The following is a 24,820-nucleotide window of genomic DNA, read 5'->3' as shown; positions in this document are numbered from 1 at the left end:
CACCAGGAGATCAACAACTGGGTATGTGTTTAAGCTTGGTTCTGGAACCATCTCTTGGTGTAGCAAGAGACAGCCAACGGTATCTTTGTCAACCACAGAAGCAGAGTATAGAGCAGCAGCAATGGCAGCTCAAGAGAATGCATGGCTAATACAGTTGATGAGTGATCTACATCAACCAGTAGATTATCCAGTACCATTGTACTGTGATAACCAATCGGCCATTCGCTTGGCGGAAAATCCAGTCTTTCATGCAAGAACTAAGCATGTGGAGGTACATTACCACTTTATCAGAGAAAAGGTTCTGCAAGAAGAGATTGAGATGAGACAGGTCAAGACGAATGATCAAGTTGCGGACTTGTTCACAAAAAGTTTGAGTACAGGCAAGCTCGAAATTTTTCGCTGTTTACTCAGCACAGTGCAAAGAATGAGAGCTGATATTGAGGGGGAGTGTTGAGAATCAATGTCATTTGTAGGTGAAGTAAGTGTGTGAGGTTGGTGAAGTAAGTGGATGTTGTAGGTGAAGTAAGTGTGTGAGGTTGGTGAAGTAAGTGGAGGTTGTAGGTGAAGTAGGTGGATGTTGTAGGTGAAGTAAGTGTGTGGTGTAGCTTTCATTTGGTTTGCTATAAATACCCAAGTCCCCAAGCATTGTAATCATCCAAAGAAAAACAAAGCCTAGAGCTAAATAAGAAAAGCTTTGCTAATTAGTTTGTTTTGTGAGCTTTCTTTAAGAGTATGCTCTATTTTCTTCTTCTTGGGATCATTAGAGTTATCTTGGATACTCTTCTTATTCAACAAAACATAAATGTGTGGAAGATTAATCCCCTTTCTTTTGACATCCGATTTATTGATGCCATTTGAAAGATGAGCGAGTGAGAAGCCACTCAACTCGGCTCCCGTTAAAGGTCGTTGGAGCTTTTCTTAGGAGTGTGGCATGGGTTACTTCATCAACAGTAGCAGTAGCGCCATCTGCTAAGATTTGTTCCTTTTTCTGTTACATTTACCGTTTGAACCAAAAGATTTATTTATTCTTTTATTCTACTTCGGGACTGTTTAAAGCTTAGCTTGAGTAGATTATTCGACATGGCACGCGCCATAGTTGCAGAATTGTATTGGGAGTATAATTAGATCAGTTAGCACTATTGACTACCTGGAATGGATGGAGCCGAATTTGTGCTACTTGTTTGTATATATGGATACTTTTTATTGACTAATTGGGTATTGCAAGGAAGACTCTCAAAAATAAAACTCTCCATCATAATTCTCATGCCAACATTGTAAAATAGTGTGCCAGAGACGTGAGTTACTATACTTCTTTCTCCTTCCTTATATGTAGAAAGAGCTCTTGAACGAATCCGAAAGAGATGGACAGAGAGTATGATTGGAGTCGATTTGTTGAAATCCTCCTTAAATTCTATTTGCGAGCTCATCTGAAGAGCCCAATAGAGATGCTCTAACGTTTGCCGTTCACGTGCCCATACATTAATAGTGGTTATTAAATAGGATTGAAATTGAAGGATTGGGCAATGCTAAGAAGACAACATTTGTCATGCACAGGAAACTTTGAAACTATACCAAGGGTGACTGAAATATATAGTTAGAAATTGTTCCAAGTTTTCGATAACAAAATATTACAAGTTCAAATTTCGATATCGGACTAGGTTCAAGTTTGAATTTTTTATTATGTTCCTTAGTTGATGAAAAAAATTCACTTTAATTGAAATTTTTTTTTTTTTGTCGAACTTCAGTTGAATTTAACTCGAATGTTTTCGGTGTATTTTTTCTTTTGATATGAAAAATGCTAACAACCTTCTCACTTATCTTATCATTTTCAACTTTCTCACTTTTATTCATGCAATTATAACTAATTAAATGTTAGCGGAACACACGTGACTTAAAAAAAAAAATCGGAAGAATAAAATGAGAAGATGAGTGGAAACGATCGAGGCGTTTTCTCTCTTAGTTTTGAAATTTCATTTTGCCTTTGGAAAGGAGAAAAGGAAGAAAAAATAACGGGAATGTAAAAGATAAAAAAGTAAAAACCAAAATGGATGGTATACGTGGCACCTCCATATAAAGCGCCCCACTTACTAAAGTTGAACGCGCGCACACCGAATCGCTTTTAAGTATTTTCCCTTAGGCAGAAAAATAAAAAAATAAAAACAACATTTAATTGATTTAATTAAATAAGCTTAGATTTCTCAGAATTAATAGGATTCGTCCTCCATGAAATGGCAGAGCAGAGCATCCCTGAATCCTCCGAGATGTTCACTGAAATCCAAACATCCTACAAAATCGACTAAACCCCGCACGAACAAGATTTAGAATCCTAATTTTAAAATCGGAAGCCGGTTGGTCGGACAATTGGACTTGGGACAGGAAGCTCTTCTCCTACCTCGGAAACCTAAAACCCAAGTTTCAGGTTTTTCCTGTGTCTGCAAGTCAGCAACTGCAATTTCTGATTCCCTTTAAGGTAATTAAGCTCTTCCTCGGATGTCATTAAGGTATCTGTGATTAAGCTCTAATGATTTTATTAGATAATCCTAGACACATGATTTTCAGGCGCTTGTTGCTCCAAACCAAAATGTTGTGAGATTGATGCACATGTGACTCAGGTTTTGACATTTATCCTGTTTGTGTCTCAGGTTTCCGGAAAATGAGGTGGGCAGCCTCTTCAGTTGAAGTCAACTCCTCTGCCTCTCTTTTACTTTGTTGAAGCAAATCCAGAGGTTTCTAATTCAATGCACTCGTTTATTTATATGTTTTTCTGTTTATCCGGTTCAACCTTGATGCCTAACGATCAATACGATGAATGATATACGCATTTGAACTCTTCAACACAAAATCTTGATGCAATATGCATTTCTCAATTTGTATTGTTGGTTTCCATTTACGTACTATCTCGTCTAGGCCTTTTGAATTGCGTATTTAAATGTACGATTCACATTTACCACTTGAAGATCGGAGAGCATGGGAATTGAATAGAGCACGATCTCCTGTTATGGAAGATGATGAAGTCATCCGTTATATGTTTGTTTGTTCGTGTAATTGGAACAGTTACAATGAAGCACCCACCTTTAGCTGTTTTTACGGAATTAATTTCACAAAAAGTTAAAAAAGAAAGAGAAACGAAGCTCATGAAGTTAGAACTTCTTATAATTGGAAGAGTTATAGCGGAGCTTCCATCTTTAGTTAGTTAGTAGAGAACCATATAATTCAGAGAAAGTTGTACGGAAACAGCTAATGGATTGTTGAATGTATTATTATATCTTAACAATTTGGTTTGGCAGTTCAAGCCTTTTCTTTGCTTGCACTTTTTGTCTCTATCCAGGTCTAAATGAAACTTTACAACAAAGAACGCAGTAAATATTTGTGGTTAACTTGTTTGAGCTCAACCAAGTTATAGCAGCAGGCTGGCTTGAATGCAGTTGGGTTTGAGTCGTTTGACTCAATAGCCTTTTTACCAATTCAGGCTTAGATTGTGCAGTCATGTCATGGTATCTAACTCATCTAAAAGTTTGCTTGAACTTTTAGAAAAGTAATGCCTTATATTCGTAGCTGCTTAGCAGTCAAATGAATAAAAGGGAAAACAAATGCACAAGACTCCTCTCATTCCAGGGCCTGGGAGGGTTATGTTTAGCATAAACGTTACCCCCTTTTGTAGAGAGGTTATTTCCCCTTCGAACCCTAGCTTTGGTTCATAATGGAGCAACCTTATCATTTATGCCAAACTTTTCTGTCTTGCTATAGGAAGAAAATAAAAGGGTGTCTGCTTCCCCATTAAGGATTAGCTTGGTTTGCAATAAGTTGAGTGAAGGGGACAAATATTGCACCCCACGCTTGCATTTCCTTTTTGAGGATTTCTTAGACTACGGGAGTAAATAACAACATTAAATTTTCTCTAGTTTCCAACAGCTTTTGGGCCTCGTGGCACTTCCTCCCCTTGGGAACAACGGTGAAGGTCAGTTCAATAGCTGGTGGTCTACTTAGTCTAAGAAAACAAAAAGAAATTTCTCTAGGTGTTATATGGCTTTTGTAGGCTACTTATATATCATTCACCACTCATGACGTTTTATATGGTACAAAATGTACAACTTTGGTAATATGGAAATATTATGGAGTAAATTTGTAGCATTTATTCATAATAACTACCTTCTTTCAAACAAAAAAAGAGAGAAAAGGCTACCTATGTTCAGATCTGGTTAATTACTCTGTCTGGCACTCTATTTTCATACCCCTGGTAATAAATCTGTCCGCAAGAGTGTATTTCAATATTCAGTCACATTGATCAGCGGGTTAATTAATCTTATGGATATATAGTGCTTCATTTCGTTCTACACTGACTGGGTTCTACGCTTTCACTGTTCAAGAATTTTGCTGATATTTTAGGCAGATATCATTTTATCATATACCTAGGTTGGGAAAGTTTTTCTGGGTTGCTAGCCTTCTGTTCCTTTTTGTGGAATATATTTAGAATCTTTCAGATAGTCCGCAGATGCGTTCATCTTCATCAACTTTGTTTAATGGTTCTTTTTTAATGTTTCAGGTTGTACTCAAATAATGGATCCTCGGAAGTGTACTTTGTCTGGTGGTGCAACTTCTCTTGTTATGGCACCTTCAAGCATTTTAAATAAGTTGAATGAGAAGGCTCAGTTTGAAAAAGAAGAGAGGGATACAGGTCATGCTATTGAGGCTGGAGTCGATATAGACATTAGAGAGGTTTATTTTTTGATTATGCACTTTCTGTCACTTGGGCCATGCCAGAGGACTTTCAAACAGTTTGAGAATGATCTTCTGGAACATCAGCTTCTACCTAGAAGGTATCATGCTTGGTTTTCAAGGAGCGGAATTGGAAGTGACAATAGTAATGAGGATGCTACATCCTTCCCATTGAGTTACAACAACTTGGTTGAGAGGTACATATTTTCCTTAAGTTGTCTAATACTCATAGGAAGAGCTCAACTGCGAGCTTAGATTTTGTTCTTGTTAGAATTGGTGTTCATGTTATGCATCCAGTGTCCTCTTATTACAGAAGATATATGCTTTAAGTTTTAACAGTAGTCAATGTTTGTGTCACACACATATCAAAACGCACACCCAAGCCTCAAACATGTTTAAAGCAGAACATGACATGCCGACATCCCTTGTTTGGTATTGGTACCCTAACCTTAAACTTTGGCCTTTAATCCATGTCCAGTCGAACAGACAATTGGCATGCTGATATGTAAAAGAGGAAATGTATTGGGGCGTGATAGAATATGAAATAGTTGCTCAAACTTTTGGCAATCGTGGTAAAGAAACTAGTTCTATGGTATCTGAGCAGAAGAACTGACCATTAACCTGAATTCTACATGTTTGAAAAAATTTATCTGGGTGCACGGGTTTTCTTATTGCATTCCTTTGATTGCTTTCTATACTTTATAGGTTGGCCTAGTCATTTTATTTCCTATGCTGGGGTTTTAGTGATTAGCTTTTGCATGATGTATAGGTATCCTCATATAGAGAGAGATCACTTGGTAAAGCTTCTAAAGAAACTGCTACTGAGTATAGCCACTCCATTGCATGGCAAGGTTGGAAGAAGTGCTCTGAATGCAGCTGATGTCCCTACATTACTGGGAACTGGTTCCTTCTCGCTTCTGGATAGTATGTGATTTTTTATGTTTCATATTTTAATATTTTATACATCTCTGATTCTTGATTGGTGTTTTTTCTGCATGTGTGTGCGTATGTTGGAATATAAAACCATTTCTTTATTGAAATCTTCTGTATTACTAATAAATTACTTGAAAAGTGAGTAATGCATAATTATGACAGTATGATTGTTTAGAGGATGAAATCTCTGTTATACAAATCTTTGGGCATTTGGAAATTGTCTTTATTTACAGTGGTAAATATCCTTCCTCACGATATGTCCTTTTAAGACTCCTCTTAACCTACTGCATCTTTGAAAGTTCTGTCTCTCCTGCTCAAAGGAATGTATATCATACCTAATAATATGCTGCTTGGTTATCCTACGCATGTAACTGAGTAGGTTTGGCCGAAACACTTTTATGGGTCTTTTACCTTGAATTGTCACTTACGTAGATAAATTGTAGGCTGCTTCGTGACTTTTTCTTTTTTGCTACCATGTATCTTTTCGGGTTCCAGACATGATAGGTTTCTTCAAATGTTACTTATTTCTGCAATTTTCATTTCTTGTTTTCGCAGGTGATAGGAATAAGGAAAATAAGAGAGTTAAGCCCCTGCCAGCACACCTGCGTTGGCCTTACATGCAGGCTGATCAAGTTCATGGGCTCACTTTAAGGGAAATTGGAGGAGGTTTCACAAAGCATCATCGAGCTCCATCCATTCGCTCTGCGTGTTATGCGATTGCTAAACCATCAACTATGGTGCAGAAGATGAACAACAAAAAGAAGCTACGGGGGCACCGTAATGCTGTTTACTGTGGTATGGCTCACTTCTTAACTAGAATTGAATTAAGCAATTTATTTTCTGGGGGCACCATAATGCTGTCTACTGTGGTATGGCTCACTTTTTAACTAGAATTGAATTGAACAATTGATTTTCTGGGAGTTTGATTTCTTAAGGGCATGCTAAGTTATTAATGTTTGTTTCCATGGAAGTCACAATTGTACGGGATAAGGATGCATAATAACAAACACAGATTTTTTAGACACTATCCAAGCATTCTCCTTTTTGTACACAGTGTTCATGTTCACGAGTATTTATAAGGAGTTTTAAGTCAAAGGAATGAAAAGTCAACACTGCTATACTTGTAGTTCTAAATTGTTCTCATTTTTGCCTAAAAAATTAAAATATACATTTTCTGGTTCCATCTACTGATATTAATCTCCAGGTGTTCCATAATACATAATTACATATACATGTTGCACTTTGTATAATGAATTTGGGAATTTGTTTTACTTGAACTTTTTCCGGAAAATATGACTGACGTTTTATCATGTAGCCATTTTAGATCGGTCTGGGAGATATGTTATCACGGGTGCAGATGATCGGCTTGTGAAGATTTGGTCAATGGAAACTGCACTTTGCTTGTCTAGCTGTCGTGGACATGAAGTGAGTTAAGATTGTTGATTTAATAATTGTGATTTACAAACTCTTTCTTTCTCTCACCCTCTATCCCTCTACTTTTCTTGTTCAATGAATCAAAGGGAGACATTACTGACTTGGCTGTAAGTTCGAACAATGCTTTGGTGGCATCTGCTTCAAATGACTTTTCCATTCGAGTTGTATGTATATATACCCTACCATTTAACATGTCAGTTTGGCTTCATTTCCTATGTATCAGCCAGTGAATAGTTATTTTACTTGCAGTGGCGTTTGCCAGATGGATTTCCAATTTCAGTTCTTCAGGGGCATACTGGAGCTGTGACTGCTATTGCATTTAGTCCCAGGCTTAGTGCTGTTTACCAACTTTTATCGTAAGTCCAATTCTTGGAGTTATTGCTTTCTGATTCTTTCCCCTTTCCTTGGTTTTATCCTGAATCAATAACATTTGTAGGTCATCAGATGATGGGACTTGTCGAATATGGGATGCTAGGTCCTCCCAGTGCCCGCTGCGAGTATACATGCCAAAACCTTCAGAGACTTCAGCTGGTTAGATAATGTTTCTGACACTCTTGTTATTTGGGTGATCAGACTTATATCAAGCGATGTTTACTTGCAGGGAAGAGCAATGCTTTTGCAATCACTGGATCCTCCTCGAGCAATGGTCCACAGAGCCATCAAATACTTTGTTGTGCTTACAACGCCAATGGAACTGTTTTTGTCACGGGTAGCTCTGACACTTTTGCAAGGGTGTGTTTAACTATGAAATTTTTACATTTGTTCATATGATTAGTCCACAGCTGCCTTTTGATTTACTTGCATCGGTTGATGTTGCCAAATGTGAAGTTGGATATTTTACCAAAGCCAAACTACTTGCAGGTCTGGAATGCTTTAAAATCTAATACTGATAACTCAGAACAACCAATACATGAGATGGATGTACTGGCTGGCCATGAGAATGACGTGAATTATGTTCAGTTCAGGTTTGTTTGTCTCAATCTCTTAAAAGTAAATATAGATATAGGTCACATTTTTCTGATATTTCTATTTTGCAGGAGAGAAATGAAATTATGCCATTTTGCCAACATTTTGGTTTAATTTTTTATAAAATATTTCCTGCATTGTTTCTCTGAAAGTGTTGAAATTTCCAGAAATTGGCTGAAATTTGGTCAATTTTAAAATCAGTTTTCTCAAATTTTCTAATGTCCGGTGTATTACAAATCCAAAGCTCACTGCATGTGGAACTAGAACACATAAAAAGGGCACCAAACTTTACCAAATTGGTAATTTTAAGGAGAATAGTAAGCTTGGCTGCATAAGCTCACCGCTATATGTGAGAGGTTTTGATAGATGAAGCGGAGGTTCCTAATAGAGGCACTGTGACCTATGACCTGTCACCGGGTTCTGTGGCAATGTGGCAATATTTGCTCACAGCCACTGGCTTTGGGTGGCAGTGTCTGACAGTGCACACTATATTTGCTTAAACCACATAGACCTACATTGCTCCTAAACTTCCACATAAATAATTGAATAAATAAATGTCTTACGAAGGTTCATTTGAAATTTCTTGTTTTCTTTTGTACCATCATTTCCTTTGTTTCTCTCAGATTCTTTCTGACAACAGATTTTAATGCTTTGGTGTTGATTGTTATTAGAAATTTTCTTCTCATTTTTCATATAATCTTTTCTGCTTTCCTATGCAGTGGTTGTGTCATTCCTTCAAAGTCTTCATTTTCTGACTCTGTCAAGGAGGAGACTAATGGGAAGTTCAAAAATTCCTGGTATGTATCTGAAATGATTTTTCATTGATATTTTCTGCAGTGTGCTTATGCTCTGTCTTGTGTAGTATCTGCATGACAGTTCCTTTTTTTGTTGAATGTGCTAAGACAGTCTTTGAATCCTCAGGTTTTGTCACAACAACATAGTTACCTGCTCTCGTGATGGCAGTGCCATTATATGGGTTCCAAGATCACACAAATTCCATGTGAGCTGCTTTGGATGAGTCTTTTTATGTACATTTTTGTGGAGTCTACTTTGATGTAAATGAGTACAATACAACTGATTTCTAGCTCATTTTTTTAAAAATAATTCTCTCTTCACTCTAGGGGAAAGTTGGACGTTGGACACGTGCATATCATCTAAAAGTTCCACCTCCCCCACTGCCTCCTCAGCCTCCTCGAGGAGGCCCACGTCAGAGATTTCTTCCCACCCCTCGTGGTGTTAACATGATTGTGTGGAGCCTGGATAACCGCTTCGTGCTTGCAGCTATCATGGGTACTTACCATGATTTATACATATATAACACTATTTTTATGGAAATAGGATTTTTCTTGGCATACCTTTACTAAATTTTTTTTAGAAAGCACCTAATTCCAACTACCGTGTGCTCTGGCATGGGCTACCACATCCATCAAGTTACATACTGTCGTGTCTTTTTTTATTTGTTTAATACTAATTATATTTTATTTAAACCCCATTCAAGTACTTGGGTGTACATACTTCGGTTTTGCTCTTTAATAAGTGTAATGATTATGCAGATTGCAGAATTTGTGTTTGGAATGCTGTTGATGGTAGCTTAGTACATTCTTTGACCGGTCACACTGCATCGGTAAGTAGGGTCTGATATCATAACAAATAGAGATGTTGATGTTCGTAATGGTTATAATCTCTTGATTCAGATACACCATCTAGGTTTTTTCTTAATCCAATTCTTTATCTGTACCAAGAAATAGTTTTTCAAATGGATTTGATTTTTTCAATCTATTGATCTGGTGGTACTTTTCTGTTAAATTCTTGGCAGTCTTATGTTTTGGATGTGCATCCCTTCAATCCTCGAATTGCCATGAGTGCTGGGTATGATGGGCAAACAATAGTTTGGGATGTGAGTTTCGGTTTAATCCCCTAACTTTTTCCAGTTCTCTTTTCTGTTGCATTGTTCTCCTAATGCTCATTGTTTCATAAGTTGTTTCTTTTTGTGTTTCTAGATATGGGAGGGCGTGCCTATTAAGATATACGAACTTGGACATGTAAAATTGGTTGATGGGAAGTTTTCGGCGTAAGTGAGCTGTACAATAGCTAATTATGTTTAATCTTATTTTCTCATTTTATAGTTAAACTGAAAATTTCAACCATAATACTCTTTGTGGAGGTTTACTTATGTAAGGAGAGACAGAAGCTAGTTGCCTTGATACTACCTCACAGCTCTTCAATATCTCACCCTTCTCTTCTTCCCATTTTCAGAAAGATGAATTTATGTTTACTACTATCATTTTTGTTTCATGTATATTGATTTAATTAATCACTAAAATGCTTGACCTTTTACTGCTAATATTTGAGACATTTTCTCTTTGTTACATAGGGATGGTACATCAATAGTACTTTCAGATGACGTTGGCCAAATATATTTAATAAACACAGGTGAAGGCGAGTCTCAAAAAGATGCTGAATATGATCAGGTATTGTAAGAATTTGTTTTGTAGGTTTGTCCTTTCCCCTATTTGATTCCAATTTGAAGTTGTGAAACTCCTCGATGATGGCTGTTTGTGTGATTCTTCTACAGTTCTTCCTTGGGGATTATCGCCCCCTTGCACGGGATGAGTTTGGTTACCTTATTGATCAGGTTAAATCTTCTCACTACCCGCTTGTCACTACTAAATTGTTCTGTAGCGAATTTTATTCCATGTCTGCAGTTAGCATCAACTTGCACGTTAAGAAATTGAATCGATATCATATAACTTTTAATTTTGGAACATATTATCCATGTTGCAGGAGACACAACTTTCCACTTACCGAAGGAATCTTCAAGATCCTCTATGTGATTCAAGTTTGTTTCTGGCTCCTACTGGATGGGATTCTTAATTTATTATTAGTATTCACAATATTTTCTCATAATCATATATTGATTGGAAACAATAGGTATGATACCATACCCGGAACCTTATCAGAGTACATACCAGCAACGACGACTTGGTGCTCTGGGCATGGAATGGCGTCCATCATCCATGAAATTTTCTGTTGGTGTGGATATCAATACAGGCCAGGATTATATGATGCCGCCTTTGCCAGATCTGGAAAGAATGATTGAACCACTACCAGATTTTATTGATGCCATGTTGTGGGAACCAGAAAATGAGGTTGTAAGTGAAGATACTGATTCGGAGTATAATGTTACTGATGAAAATTCCAGTGAAGGGGAGAAAGGAAATATTAGCACCAGTTCTTCTAGTGATCCAGACTGCAGCGAAGAAGACGGTGAAGCTGGATGCAGTTATAAGGACAGCCTTCGTCGATCAAGGAGACAAAGACCAAAGGTAAAAATTATCTCCTTATCTATAGATTCTGTACTAGTTTTTGTTTCTGTACAACCTCCTTCGATTGAATTTTAATGATCTTTAGGTTGAGTCTTCCGAGAGGCGTGTCAAGAAAAGGAGAGTGGGTGAGCATGATCGCGTTATATCTGGGAATAACAGAACTAAAATTCCAAAAGGTGGCCGGAAAGTTTCCAAGTGGAAGTCTTCTACAGCAAAGACATTGAGACCCCAGCGACTCGCAGCACGCAATGCTCGAACTGTGTTTTCTCAGAACCCTGAAACATCTACGGAAGGAGAAGAAGATGCCTGGGAAGATGATTCATCGAATAGTGAGTCACTTCAGCAAGAATTCCACACTCAAAGCAGTGATGGGGACTTCCAGATAATGCAGCAAAAACATGCTAAAGAAGAACCACCTCTACATGAATTTGGCGATATAGCCCAGCCTCTTGTAGTTTCTTCGTCTCAGTCAAACGTCAGAAGGATGCCGAAATTGGTTTTTAAGATTAAGAAGCAAGAGGCTCCAAAGGATGTAAAACTCAAAGACAACAATCAGGCTGATTTTGTGTCTCCATCTTCTAGATGTCAAGATGCCACTCCAGATAACCGGATTATTAACAGCTCTGTGGATCCAGATTCCTCTTCGGTCAATGTGCTTGATATGAAGTTTTCAAGAAATCTCTTGGACAATGATTTGACAGATACTGGGCAAACTGTAAAGACTGGGAATTCTCTGGAAGCATCCGCAAGTTACCAGGATAGCAGAGTCAGATTGAGCGAGGTCAAGGTGCACACACCAAAGCATACAAAATCAGTAGACCCCATACCAATAGATGTAGCCACTGGGTCGCTTGCTAGTTTTAATGCACATATAGAAGAGATGAATAATGTCCATCGGTATGTTAATCCTGAGAGTGATTGTGAACAGTTTTGTAATCATTCAAAAATTAAGGGAAAGGAAAATTATGGAGGTGTCTTGCCTTGCAGGGATGAGGAACATACTGGAACACGTGCATTTGAGGATCTGGATGGTCTCAGAAGTAGAGGGCTTTCTCACACTGATGAGGACCTTGTATCTTCATCATTTGATTCCTCAGCTTTGGGCAAGCACAAACAAAAGGGAATTGAGGGCTCTCTGGAGATAGAGGAGTTTACTAGGAGAAAGCACTCTGGTGAATCAAGGGATAATGCTTCTCTTAAATTTCCTGCAGAAAACTTAACAAGTTCTAGAGATTTAATCCCCGACAATTCTTCGAGTATGGATCCAAATTCAGATTTGGGGGTACTGAAAGTGGGTGAAGGTGCTGGCAGATCAACTTCTTTGAAGTTTGTTTGCAAGCCCAGGATTAATTCAGAAGGTTCTGGTGGTAATGTGGAAGAATATGCAACAAATATCAACGACCATCATGATTCAGGAATGGATCTCCCCGCAGCTGCAACCAATGCAATACGTGGAACAAGAACCTTAAAGATCAAAGAAACTTCACGGAAGGTGGACACTATGAGCCATAGCCCTAAGTTGAGGTGGGGCCATCAAACAGTGGGGACATCAAAAGATGCAGAAGACTCCTCTGCCAAATTGCGCGACCAGATTCATCAAAGATCAAGGTCTACGAGAAGTCGTCAGGGTTTGTGTACCGATTATGGCCAAAGTTCTTCAACACGAAGCATGTTAGTTAACCCCGCTGGAAAGTTACCATGGCTGATGTTGTCGAAACATGAGGATGGTTACCGTTACATTCCTCAGCTCGGTGATAAAGTTGTATACCTGAGACAGGTAATTTCTTATATCTTTGATTTATGGTTTCTAGTCCTTTGGTTCTGATTTATGCTTGAGAATTTACTGTTTGATCATTAATATATGGGCTTGTGATTATTAGGGCCATCAAGAGTATCTAAAACTAGTCAAGAATTCAGAAGAGGGTCCTTGGGAATCAATTAAGGAAAACATCAAAGTTGCGGAAGTTTGCAAGGTTGAAAGCCTTGAATATGCTTCGCTGCCTGGTTCTGGGGAGAGTTGCTGTAAAATCAAACTTAAATTTGTAGACCCTTCTTCTGCTATCTTTGGTAAAGCATTGAAGTTGACTTTGCCTGAAATTGATTTTAACGATTTCATTGTTGAGAAAACGTGGTATGATGCTTCTATTGGAAGAAACTGGACCACTAGGGAGGAATGCGCGGTTTGGTGGAGGGATTCAATTTCAGATGGAGGTGGGACTTGGTGGGTAGGTCAAATTATTCGTTGTCAGCCCAAGTCACATGAGTTTCCCGACAGCCCTTGGTTAAGATATGAGGTTCGGTACGAGAATGATGATGAAACCCATTTGCATTGTCCTTGGGAATTGCGAGAACCGTCCATAGTAGATGATCCATCCTCGTGCGAACAGCCCCATATTGATTCTGAAAGCAAAGAGAAGCTGCTGCGTAATTTTTATAAATTACAACAGAAGGTTTGTGCAAATATTTTAGTATACCTGTCTTGTTATTTTGTGGGAATTGGAATTTAAAGCTCCAATTATCATTGAGAAAGACGTAAGCATTCTGAAACTGTTTTCTTCATCAAGGATATTAATTAATTGTGCCGTGTATGATGCAGGACTTCCAAACAATCCAACAATTGAATCAAGCTGTTCAGAAGGCGGATTTCTGCAACAGGTAAGAAATACTATTATCTGGTTTAACCTTATTCCTGTGCGAGACCATTTATAGGAACTTTCCTATCCATTTGAGTTCTGATAAGTTTCCTCGAAAGTAGAAAGATTGCGCGGAAAGTCGCAACATAGTTACCTGCTTATCATCGATCTTGGCAAAAACTAAGATTTGAGAAAATAACCATGTCTTTGGTTTGTAAATATTTTGCAGCTTTCCGGTGCAATTGTACCCCGAATTAATCCAGTGGAGGTTAGAGAACGACTATTATAGAAGCTTGGAAGCTGTGAAGCATGATATAACGGTTATGCTGACAAATGCCCAGTATTACTTCAAGAGAAATCAATTGCAAGCGCGGATTAGGCACATCTCAAAGAGGTTTAAGAAGAAACTGTCAAAGTTGTAGAGGTTTTATGTCAGTTGTTTGGCAAAAGAAAGGATTTTACTATTACAACTTTAGAACCACAGAAGAAAAAATAGGAGAATTTTGCTATATTCTTCTCTCAAACAATCCCCCATTTTATATCATTTTTGCTTTGCAATTTACAAATCTAAATTCTTAGTATTTTTTATAGTATTTCGAAGAAGCGGATAAAGTACTCTCGTTAGATTTTCCGTCTCTTCACGTTTTTGACATAATGTTTCATAATGTTGCACGACAATTGTGCAAAAAACATAAGGTAATAGAGAGTTCACAAAGAATCTCATTTTTAAGAGAGTTTAGACTCTAGTGTTGTTGATTTATTTAATCGATATGAATTAAACGACCTCCGATTAGATTATTTTTCATAGATAATATTTAAATATAAATAAACCATAATGTACAAAGTATCCGCGTCTAAAACTAAAATTTCCGCGAAAACATTACACTCCCATTATTGCCCTTATCGGTGGCCCTGTTTCTTATCCCCTTCCAATTCCCACCGAACAAAACCCTAAACCCTTCTCTGAAACTCTGCGAGTGTTTGGGGTTGGCAATTGGGATCAATGGCGGGAGGCAAAGCGAAGAAAGAGAAGGCGAGGCCAGCGGGGCACACGCCCTACCAAGGAGGCATATCATTCCACAAGTCCAAGGGACAACACATCCTCAAGAACCCCTTGCTCGTCGACTCCATCGTCCAGAAGTCTGGCATCAAATCCACCGATGTCATCCTCGAGATCGGTCCCGGTACTGGTAATCTCACAAAGAAGCTTCTAGAAGCTGGTAAGAGGGTCATCGCCGTCGAGATTGACGCCCGCATGGTCCTCGAGCTGCAGCGCCGCTTCCAGGGCACCCCTCACTCCAACCGCTTGCAGGTACCGCTTCTTTTTCTTTTCTTTTTTCCCGAAAGAAAATTCATTTACTGAGCATTTTTGTTTCTAATTTGAAAATCCAATATTGGGTAATTGCAATTAGTGTTTGAATGAATATGAATCGATAAAGTTTTAAATTTCTGTTGTGGTTGATATGTTGGGTGTGATGTGTTTTTGGGGATTTGCATCAATTTCTGTTCTCAAATGATAATTTAGAAAGAGGGTTTAATTGTATTTGCCAAGAAGAATATCTCAAATTCTGTTGTGCTTAATTTAAGAAATTATGTTGTATGATGATACGGTAAAATGTTGATGTATTTTGGGGATTTCGAATCAAATAAAAATAGGGGTTTGTTTGCTGTTGTGCACACAGGTGATTCAAGGAGATGTGCTGAAGACTGAGCTTCCCTATTTTGATATATGTGTAGCAAACATCCCTTATCAAATTTCATCTCCCTTGACCTTCAAGTTATTGAAGCACCAACCGGCATTCCGATGTGCCATTATAATGTTTCAGAGGGAATTTGCAATGAGACTGGTTGCCCAACCCGGTGACAAGCTCTACTGTCGTCTTACCGTCAACACCCAACTATTGTCACGGGTCTCCCACCTCCTCAAAGTTGGAAGGAACAATTTTCGCCCTCCGCCCAAGGTGGATTCTTCTGTGGTGCGAATTGAGCCCAGGAAACCGGCTTTACTAGTGAACCAAAAGGAGTGGGATGGGTTTTTGCGGATCTGTTTCAATAGGAAGAACAAAACCCTTGGCTCAATTTTTAGGCAGAAAAGTGTCATCAATTTGCTCGAGAAGAATTACAAGACCCTGCAGGCGCTTAATCCTGCAACAGCCCAGGAAGAGGATACTAATGATGTAATGGAGTTTATGGATGAGGACATGGAGATGGATGATGATGGAGTCGATGATGGAATGGAGATGGAGGTGGAGGATGGTAATGCGGAAGGGGAGGTATCCGAATTCAAGAAAAAGGTTCTGGACGTGTTGAAGAAGTCTGGTTTTGAAGGCGAAAGGTCCTCCAAGCTCAAATTACAGCAATTTCTAGACCTACTTTCCCAGTTCAACAAGGATGGTATACACTTCTCCTGATCTTAGGATCCAAGGATATATTTCTTGCAAGATTATTATACATTTTACCCAACCCAATTTTGTTAGGTTGCATCAAGTCTTTCTCTTGTCGGTTGGTTTAGTTTGAGATTATGTGTCGGATGCTTTTAAAATTTTCCTTTCCAATGTATGTGGATAATGAATCTCAAGTGAGACAATGCTGTAATGAGATTTCACGGTTTTTAATCGATTTTACGAATTACTACAGAATCCATCACAGAACTTATCTTCGTGGCCGCATTGTGAGCCATAAGCTGTTTGCATTTCTCTTTTAATTTATGTCTACTATCGATGCGTCTCACTATTTCAAGCAATTGTGTCATGTTGAACGGTTTGCTCAAATGGTCGTCCATGCCAGCCTCCATCCTCCGGCTTCTTTCTTCGTTCGGTGAATGACCCGTTAATGCATTGATTTGAATGTGAAGATTATAAGGTTCCTCCTCTTAAGCAACGAAAAAAGTAACCGCGTTGACTGATTTCAAAAGTTGATAGAGAATACTATGCCATACTACACAATGCATGTCAAAACATAAGCACTTGAATGCTACAAAGGCAGCTATTGCTAAATCTAGTTCAAAACGGTCTATCTAAGACAGCAGAAGGTGCACCTCAATCACAAATTGTTTTGAGGTTTAAACCCAAAAATACAGAGGTAATCAAGTAAACTTTGTCTGCTTTGACTTTGGAGGAGGCTTCTCAAAGATTTCACCATCGTCTTCCGAAGAGTTTTCAACAAGTTCATCAGGGACGTCATTAGGAACATTGTGTCTGGTGATGAAGTCCTTCAATATCCTCATGCTTTCTTCTTTCACAGAAACAAGTTGCTCAGAAAGGATGCCCTTGTGCTCCTTGACAGAATATGTTTCTGAACCGAGCTGAAAGTCCACCTTAATACTAGGCCTACAAGGGACTGCTTCATGAATTTGAGCGTCCATCATACTGCAGAATGATTGATCCCAACAAGGAAATAGTTAGCGTTAAAGTTATAACCAATGACAGTAGAAAGGCATTGATTGAACAATTTCTCTCACTGTCCTGTATCAGAAGTTTCTCTACAGATGGTTAATTACTTCACGAAAGATGATGGTTGTATTCTGAAAAAGACACGAAACATGCACGACAAAAAAGGTTCCGAAAACCTTGTTGACAAACCAGATGACAAGAGGTTCACTTATGGTTCTTACTAAGCTTCAACTAGTAGCTGTAAACTGTTACAATTGCAGGCATCTTGCACTACATGAATGAAGACAGATAGCAATACGACTATACGAGGATAAATTCAAACAGCAACAGTGTAATGATTCTGCCTTGCACAATTACAACTTGATAGTGATTCTTTGCTTAAGTTATTGAGGTGGAGTTCGAAAGGGAAAACTAAACAAACAAACTATAAGATTAACATACTGATTACGGACTAATCGAACACGTCCCCAAATCTTCCATTGTTCTAGACCATATCCATATCCCCAACCAATTTCCCTACTGAAAAACGTAAAATCACATTCGAATTCTTGCCCTTTTCTCAGAGCTCACAAGTTAAAAACCAAGCTAGCACTAGCAGTGAAGACGTTACAGGAAAAATTTCACAACAATTGACTGCTCTGCTCTAACGAAATTCATAAGACAGTATAACTCCATGGATTTGGAAAATTTAACATTTGCAGACGAATTCCAGATCCGCGGCTATTGGGTTTTGCGCGGGTATTCCACTGAATGCAATATGAGCTCATATAAATATACATGCACAAATAATATGGCAGAGAGAGACTTTGTAATTTGAGATTCCAAACTCGTTACCTGAGAATAGATAGACGGCGACCGGAAGTCAAGTGTGAAGCTTTTGGAAGGTATGCTGCTAATCTCTCCCACTGCGAGCCCTAATTGTCAAATTCCGCCACTGACTCGACTGCCACAAATTCCCTTTTAACTGTTTCAAAAATATTAGTATTTTATTTTACGTAAATACCCTTACTACCCATGAAGACGTAAAAATACCACTAACGCACAAGAGATTTTTCAGTGTGATTGGCACACGAGTTGGTGCATCATCCGTGTTTCCGTCACAATAAAAAAAATTTCCTAACGAACAATCCTTTCGATTTCCTTGAAAGAATGCTATGCCACAAGAAAGAGGAACCCGGAAGCCAACAGAATATTGACTACTCAATGTTTAACTCTTATGGAAGACAACCTTCGATGATAGCAGAACTCCAAATTTAGGCTTAGTTCTAGCACAAGAAGAAGAGGAAGAGGATGATAGCAGAAGAAAAGGGAAAATTTGTCTATAAAAACCAAACTTTATATTAACCAAATGCTTCATCATATATAGTTATTTGGTTTTCCATTCCTAACATATTGTTTGCATCACATCGGACGCTCACACTTAAAAACGGCGAGCTCATATACCATCGTACTCCTCTCTAATGTCTCTAACATTTTTCTTTTAATTTGTTTCTATCAATGCGTCTCGTTTTTTCAAGCAGTTGTTCCCTTTGAAACGGTTTGCTCAAATGATCGTCCATGCCAGCTTCCATCCTCCGGCTTCTTTCCTCTCCCGATGCGTGACCAGTCAATGCAATGATGGGAATGTGAAGATTATAAGGCTTCTCTTCTCTCCTTATTTGCCTTGTTGCTTCGAACCCATCCATTTCCGGCATCTGCAGTCTCATCACCAACCAAAAAGCACATCAACTTCATGAGTTTTGGTCCAGAACAAAAGGCAATAGGGAATTAAATTAAACGAATCGGAAACTATTTCAGCACACATTTTTCCTGCTTATGCACTCTTATACTTGTACCCTTGACTCTCTTTCGATTTATTCAACACAATTAATGTCGGAAAAAATAAGAGTAAAAGAGAACGGAGTCTTTTTAACCTCGACTAGCAAGGTGCATGGCAGTGATTAAAGCATTAATTATTAAACGATCGGATTATTAAATATTTAATTACTGATCAACCATGAGAAGTGAAATAGTTACCTCACAATCCATTAGTATATAATCGAATCCGTGTTTCCCTTGATTCGCTAGAGCACCACGAACGAGATCAAGAGCTTCTCTTCCATTCCCACAAAGCTTCACAGTTGCACCCAGCCTTGTCAAATTAATTTGAGCTAGCTTGCGGTTCAATTCTATGTCATCAGCAACCAAAAATTTCTTTCCAATCAAGGGCCTGTTCGGATCGCTGACATGTTCTTGTGTTTGATCTCTCGGAGGAACTAGAATCTGTGAGTTTCTTGATGTGGAGGAGCCAACATGAGACAGATATTGGTGAGTCAGCGTTGGTGAAAATATTTTCTTGCCAGGTGTCTCATTACCTGAACTACCACCAATATTATTATGGTCTTGCGATACTTCAATTTCATCGTCAGTTGAATGATCGAACTGATAATTATATGACCGATGTTGATGTGATATTGAGGAACTAGCAGGAGCTCTAGACGCTTTTCCAACCTGGTGTGGAAGCTGCTGAATTGTGGCCCTTCTCTTAGGTAATGCACCCCCAAACTCCGGAAGAAGTCTCACCACTTCGTATAGGCGGCTGCCATGAAGCGCCTTGTGTTTGATTACATCCTCTGGATCAAACATATTACGATCATTCAAATTGATGCTATGACTTGCTAACCATACAACCCTGCACCAATTACAATTCCTAGTACTATTCTGGTGATGATCCGTTTTGAATTCAGTCACAATCTTACATAGTTCTGAAAAGGGTCCAGCTGTGGCATCAACCACTAGTAACACAAACCCCGTTGCACCTCGAAGGCTCGTCTTTTTAAAGAGAGAAAGAGGGAGCATGTTGTTGCTGCTGCTGTTGTTTTCAGTTCCACTCCCGTCCATTGCGCGGATCAAAGGCACCTCGTTTACTCTGTTGCTAGAGTTGCATGACGTGGATTTGCTCAAGCAGTCCTGCAAACCCACCTCAGATATTCTTGAAGAGCTATGATGACAAGAATGGTAACTCCCCTTGTGTTTAGTTGCTTTCTCTAGAGTTTGAGAAAGTTGTTCCCATTGTTCTGCCACGAATACTTTTATCCCAAGGTTTTCCATGAATTTTTGGGAAATTCTGCGACGTTCTTCATTCTTAATCAACAAGACGACGGATGATCCTGATCCATCAACCTTAGGAGTACTACATGGGGTTCGAATGTTCAACCTGGGGCTTGGCGTGTGAATGCTCAATCCGGGAGTACTCGGAGTGTGAGTGACTAGTATCCCCAAATCACCTGGGCCAAATCCCATTTCAATGTCCACTTCTTTCGTGCTATCCTTCGAGACATTCTCACGTAAAGTTAATAGAACACTAAACCTAAAACATGTGCCTCTTTCGCCCATCTCCTTGTCCACAATTCCTATTTCTCCATGCATCAAACGTACCTGCAGCATTTCAAAAATTATCAACATGCATAAACTAAAATGGCATGTTCCCGAGAAATCATAATTCTAATGCGCAAGTAATATAATAACATAAATATACTTCAAAAACTAGATAAGTACATTATTTATTACTCAGCAATCTCCACCATGTACGACATCAACCAAAGAAACCCAGTGCAGAAGCTATATATAGTCATTTAAGATCCAGCACAAAACAAACTAAATTGCAGTCGAAGTTTCCACAAACCAAAGTAATATGCAGCCCAAAAAAAAAAAGTCGAAATTTCTTTTGTTGCAAATAATGCATACAAGCCTCGACTTCAACTCAACCATCCTAGTCTTACCCATGATTCTGCCAAACAAAGATATTTGTGCGTGGGAAAATATAAACATAAAATTGATGCAATTTTGATTGCTTACCAGAGATTGAACAATGCCAAGTCCTAAGCCAGTGCCTCCTTCTCCAAGAGCCGTTTCTTTAACTTGGACATAGTTTTCAAACACTGATTTTTGCTTTTCCTTTGGAATTCCCTTCCCTGTATCATCCACCTCGAAAACAAATTCCAAGGCATTTGGGTCATGCTTCATTGTTCCCATGTCTGCTTGTGCCTTGTTGCTGTGGTTAAACAAGTACAACAATTGTCTTGCAACACCATTGCCCTTGCCAGAAGCAGCTATTGAGTTCTTAAAGCTGGGTTTTTCGACCCAAGCACGGACTGTGACATGTCCCTCCGAGGTAAATTTGACGGCATTGCTTACTAAGTTACATAATATCTGCTTAAGTCTTCCCCTGTCGCCTACCGCACACGGAAACTTAATTAGAGAGCCATCGTGAGGATCCAACACCACATCTATGCCTTTTTTCAAACCCACAGGATGATACAAGTCAACTACATCTTCAACAAGTTGCGCCACATCGAATTCCTCTTCTTCAAGTTGGATTTTCCCAGCTTCAATCTTACTCGTATCAAGAATAGAGTTCAATATACCAAAGAGATCTCTTGCACAAGTTTCCATCTGCCTTAAATTTGTCTCCAACTCGGAACCTGGGGAAACTTCTTCTTTAGATATGTCAATCAAACCTGTGATTCCGGCTAGAGCAGCACGAATGTCATGGCTTGCAGTAGCAAATGCAAGGCTCTTATTCATGCTCTTTCTCTCTGCTTGTTGGGTGGCCTCCATTTGCTTGATCAATGTATTACACAAATGCATCTCTCGTCTTCCCGAACTATGCATTACGAAAATATAACTGAAAACGAAGAAGCCCATAATACCAATCATTACAATGAGGAGGATGAATGCCACCTTGCAGTCCTTAAGAACAAGACTGATCAACCTAATTTGAGGGGAAGTCGGTAGAACATTATAAGCCTGAAACTCAATGAAAGGTTTACAGGTTTTAAATCATGTAGACATTTAATAAATCCATTAATGAATAATTGAGTTTTGAAAGTTAGTTTAATTAAGCTCACCTGTGCATTATGCTCGATATGCTTGATGATGCCGACCAATAAGCAAGCAAGCACCAGCACGCAAGTTGCCTGCATTGAGTTTTACTAGTTAAAATAACGTATACTTGCAATGAAGTGATAACAGTGAAATTAAGCTCGAAATTAATGTAGAATAATGAGAAGAAAGAATTACCTGCAAGACAAAGAAAACATGCCTCACAAGCACTTTCAATGAGTGGAGTTTCATCGGGTCTTCTTGGTCCTTAAGTACAAAGAACTGTATCATCCAAGTTGCCATAAAAAAAGTCAAAAACTAGATTTTGACATACTTCACCAATATTTAAAGGGAATTTAGTGATATGCTTTTGACTTATATATACCTGAGAGACCTTATGTTTGAATATCGAGAATTTTGAGTTCAATAAACAAACAATGGAAGTATATTGTTGTATAAAAAAAGGAGTCCCGTGAATTAGTTTAATGTAACATAAAACAAATAATGTACGTTAGAACTCTTTAAAAAAAATTAGTGAATGTAAAACTAACCATACTACCATAGGTTAGTTTTTTTAACAAACCTCACAATGTAGAAGAGAGTGAGTAAAAACGGACTCCTCTTAAAAGACATAACAAAATTAGAGAATTCTTGAAAAAAAAAAACACAAAATTAGAGAATAAAAGCTCATTTATTTATTAATGTTTTGTTATGCTATTAAATATAATCAAAAGTTTAAATCACATATCACTCATTAACAACTAGATATTATTTTACGTTATATTTTGAATAACAACAGCGACACGCGAAATGCAGATTTTATGCATACATGTGGCAGACGTTCCATACATTCATTTGGCGCGAAAGTTCAAAGTGCAAAGAAATGAGAATTAGATTAACCAGTTACAATACATGAAAATAAATTAAAAATTTAGTACGAACATACATAAATAAAAATAAAAAATGAAAAAAACATGCAACTTTAATGTAAGAGGATTAACAAATTAATAACAACAACAAAATTGATGATGATTTTCTAGGTTTTGACCATTGAGTACAATAAATTGTCATATCATTGTTTGAGTTTCTTTGGTCTGTCGGTGAGATTCTGCAAGACCTACGCATCTCAAATCTAACTGACGAAACATCTTGTTTTGTTAGTTTTTCTTTCATTCCTTATTTTGCTTGAACTAGAGGAAACGTGATCAATACTGAAATCTAAAAGATAACATACCTCATATATAGATCATGATCATATGCATTATCTAGTGCATTCATTGGGACATAATGCTACACCCATAAATTCTTTGAAATCAAACAGAAGTTCGTCTAAAAATTTGAAAAAACCACAAACAAACAAACAATCCATCAAAAGGGGATGCTTTATTCATAAAACCAATGAATGAATTTTGTAAAATTAGAGAAAAGCTGTGTGTGTGTGTGTGTGAGAGAGAGAGAGAGAGAGAGAGAGAGAGTGAGAGAGAGAGAGAGAGTTTATATGATATGCAGAAAAACAAGAAAGACGAAATTAATGTGTGAGAGAGACCTGATGAAGTAGAAGAATACATATATGTGAGCCGCAGAAGGATGATGGGAGACAATATGCAGTCACTCAGTTTTGTTCATCTTCTTCTTGGAGTTAGGGCAAAACAATATTATCTTCTGATATGATGATATCTGAGTACTACTCCTGCTTCTTTGATAAAGATTTTTGTATAATTCAGTATCTTGAAGTAGATTTTGGGTATTAAATACTCAAGGGCATCATTCTCGCACTTCCTTTTTTAGCTTCTTGCATTCACCACGCCCAAAAATTCCCATCTAGGGTTCTTGCAGAATTGGCGTTTCATATATATGGTACCTTTTTTTCACTTACAACTATCTTATGTCGCGTGGTTTTGGATGCAGGTAGCACACAGAAATATGAGACTAGCAGTAAATCAATAAAACAGAAATTAAACACTTATTAAAAAGATATGATCTCTGTCGATCGACATATGGCATTAGGGCAGTGGGGACTCATGTTTTGGAACAGCATGTAGGTTCCATGCAGACCATGTATAAAGCAGCTTAATTCTGTTGCCAGCAAGGTATTAATAAAAAGACCAAAAGAAGAACTTGTTGATTAACTGAAAAACCAGCAAATAGTTTAATGTGTGCCAGCATATAGTTTAATTCCGCTGCAATATTGGCTTAAAGGGAGCCAAAAAATCCTCATGACATAATCCTCATTAATTTGTTCTGTGATAAAAGGTTTAAGGCAAGAATTCTTTTCATATGTTTCCTATTATATAAAATAAATTTCCTATTTTCTTTTAAAAAATTATATGTCCTATTAATTATATACTATATATTTCCTAGTTCTAACAACCAATACAAAATATATTAGGGGAATTTGCACAAACATTACCTAATTATTATGAGTTTGTGCTTTTGCCACCTAAACTAAAAGGTTTGTTCAATCACCGTCTAGACTTGGACTTTGGTGCCAATGTACCACATTTGATGATTTCTGTTGAATGTTACGTTAACAAAACCTTCTTCAAATAGGTGGGAT

General features: G+C 38.1%; 4 protein-coding genes across 5 annotated transcripts; 2 read left to right on the top strand and 2 right to left on the bottom strand.

The window, feature by feature from the left end:
- The first annotated feature begins 2,205 nt into the window (after nucleotides 1-2,205).
- LOC137743890 (uncharacterized) lies at nucleotides 2,206-14,601 on the top strand. Of its 2 annotated transcripts, XM_068483821.1 has the most exons (26): nucleotides 2,206-2,470; nucleotides 2,643-2,726; nucleotides 4,544-4,913; nucleotides 5,486-5,640; nucleotides 6,205-6,444; nucleotides 6,965-7,074; nucleotides 7,170-7,247; nucleotides 7,333-7,439; nucleotides 7,520-7,614; nucleotides 7,685-7,815; nucleotides 7,945-8,048; nucleotides 8,769-8,846; nucleotides 8,971-9,049; nucleotides 9,171-9,339; nucleotides 9,603-9,673; nucleotides 9,866-9,946; nucleotides 10,050-10,120; nucleotides 10,424-10,520; nucleotides 10,625-10,684; nucleotides 10,834-10,888; nucleotides 10,981-11,375; nucleotides 11,461-12,272; nucleotides 12,363-13,152; nucleotides 13,256-13,825; nucleotides 13,972-14,030; nucleotides 14,238-14,601. In XM_068483821.1, the coding sequence occupies exons 3-26, from the start codon at nucleotides 4,558-4,560 to the stop codon at nucleotides 14,428-14,430; spliced, it is 4,956 nt and encodes a 1,651-aa protein (XP_068339922.1). In that variant the 5' UTR covers nucleotides 2,206-2,470; nucleotides 2,643-2,726; nucleotides 4,544-4,557; the 3' UTR covers nucleotides 14,431-14,601. The 2 variants fall into 2 exon arrangements, with proteins under 2 accessions (XP_068339922.1, XP_068339921.1); XM_068483820.1 differs by having other exon boundaries at nucleotides 11,461-13,152.
- A 290-nt stretch (nucleotides 14,602-14,891) lies between these two features.
- Nucleotides 14,892-16,647, top strand: LOC137743891 (ribosomal RNA small subunit methyltransferase-like). Its single transcript, XM_068483822.1, has 2 exons — nucleotides 14,892-15,320; nucleotides 15,691-16,647. The coding sequence occupies exons 1-2, from the start codon at nucleotides 15,012-15,014 to the stop codon at nucleotides 16,417-16,419; spliced, it is 1,038 nt and encodes a 345-aa protein (XP_068339923.1). The 5' UTR covers nucleotides 14,892-15,011; the 3' UTR covers nucleotides 16,420-16,647.
- Nucleotides 16,648-16,897: 250 nt separating this feature from the next.
- On the bottom strand, nucleotides 16,898-18,332 carry LOC137743888 (uncharacterized). The gene is made up of 2 exons (XM_068483819.1): nucleotides 18,235-18,332; nucleotides 16,898-17,376 (listed from the first exon to the last, which is right to left on the bottom strand). The coding sequence occupies exon 2, from the start codon at nucleotides 17,373-17,375 to the stop codon at nucleotides 17,094-17,096; it is 282 nt and encodes a 93-aa protein (XP_068339920.1). The 5' UTR covers nucleotide 17,376; nucleotides 18,235-18,332; the 3' UTR covers nucleotides 16,898-17,093.
- A 534-nt stretch (nucleotides 18,333-18,866) lies between these two features.
- Nucleotides 18,867-22,515, bottom strand: LOC137741768 (histidine kinase CKI1-like). The gene is made up of 5 exons (XM_068481487.1): nucleotides 22,462-22,515; nucleotides 22,290-22,358; nucleotides 21,238-22,188; nucleotides 19,417-20,817; nucleotides 18,867-19,094 (listed from the first exon to the last, which is right to left on the bottom strand). Exons 1-5 carry the CDS (start codon nucleotides 22,513-22,515, stop codon nucleotides 18,867-18,869), a joined length of 2,703 nt encoding a protein of 900 aa, XP_068337588.1.
- Nucleotides 22,516-24,820: the final 2,305 nt, after the last annotated feature.

This window comes from Pyrus communis, chromosome 8 (genome assembly GCF_963583255.1).
Source record: "Pyrus communis chromosome 8, drPyrComm1.1, whole genome shotgun sequence".
NCBI lineage: Eukaryota > Viridiplantae > Streptophyta > Magnoliopsida > Rosales > Rosaceae > Pyrus > Pyrus communis.
This window is presented reverse-complemented; position numbering and strand designations above follow the sequence as displayed.

Excerpts from the sequence above, each read along its gene's own strand:
- LOC137743890 (XM_068483820.1), top strand. The coding sequence starts at position 4,558 with ATGGATCCTCGGAAGTGTACTTTGTCTGGTGGTGCAACTTCTCTTGTT. Across the intron at positions 8,847-8,970 it reads GGGAAGTTCAAAAATTCCTG|GTTTTGTCACAACAACATAG; the intron begins GTATGTATCTGA and ends TTGAATCCTCAG. Across the intron at positions 9,340-9,602 it reads CGTGCTTGCAGCTATCATGG|ATTGCAGAATTTGTGTTTGG; the intron begins GTACTTACCATG and ends ATGATTATGCAG.
- LOC137743891 (XM_068483822.1), top strand. The coding sequence starts at position 15,012 with ATGGCGGGAGGCAAAGCGAAGAAAGAGAAGGCGAGGCCAGCGGGGCAC. Across the intron at positions 15,321-15,690 it reads CTCACTCCAACCGCTTGCAG|GTGATTCAAGGAGATGTGCT; the intron begins GTACCGCTTCTT and ends TTGTGCACACAG.
- LOC137743888 (XM_068483819.1), bottom strand. The coding sequence starts at position 17,375 with ATGATGGACGCTCAAATTCATGAAGCAGTCCCTTGTAGGCCTAGTATT.
- LOC137741768 (XM_068481487.1), bottom strand. The coding sequence starts at position 22,515 with ATGAAACTCCACTCATTGAAAGTGCTTGTGAGGCATGTTTTCTTTGTC. Across the intron at positions 22,359-22,461 it reads ATGTTTTCTTTGTCTTGCAG|GCAACTTGCGTGCTGGTGCT; the intron begins GTAATTCTTTCT and ends AACTCAATGCAG. Across the intron at positions 19,095-19,416 it reads ATATACTAATGGATTGTGAG|ATGCCGGAAATGGATGGGTT; the intron begins GTAACTATTTCA and ends ATGAGACTGCAG.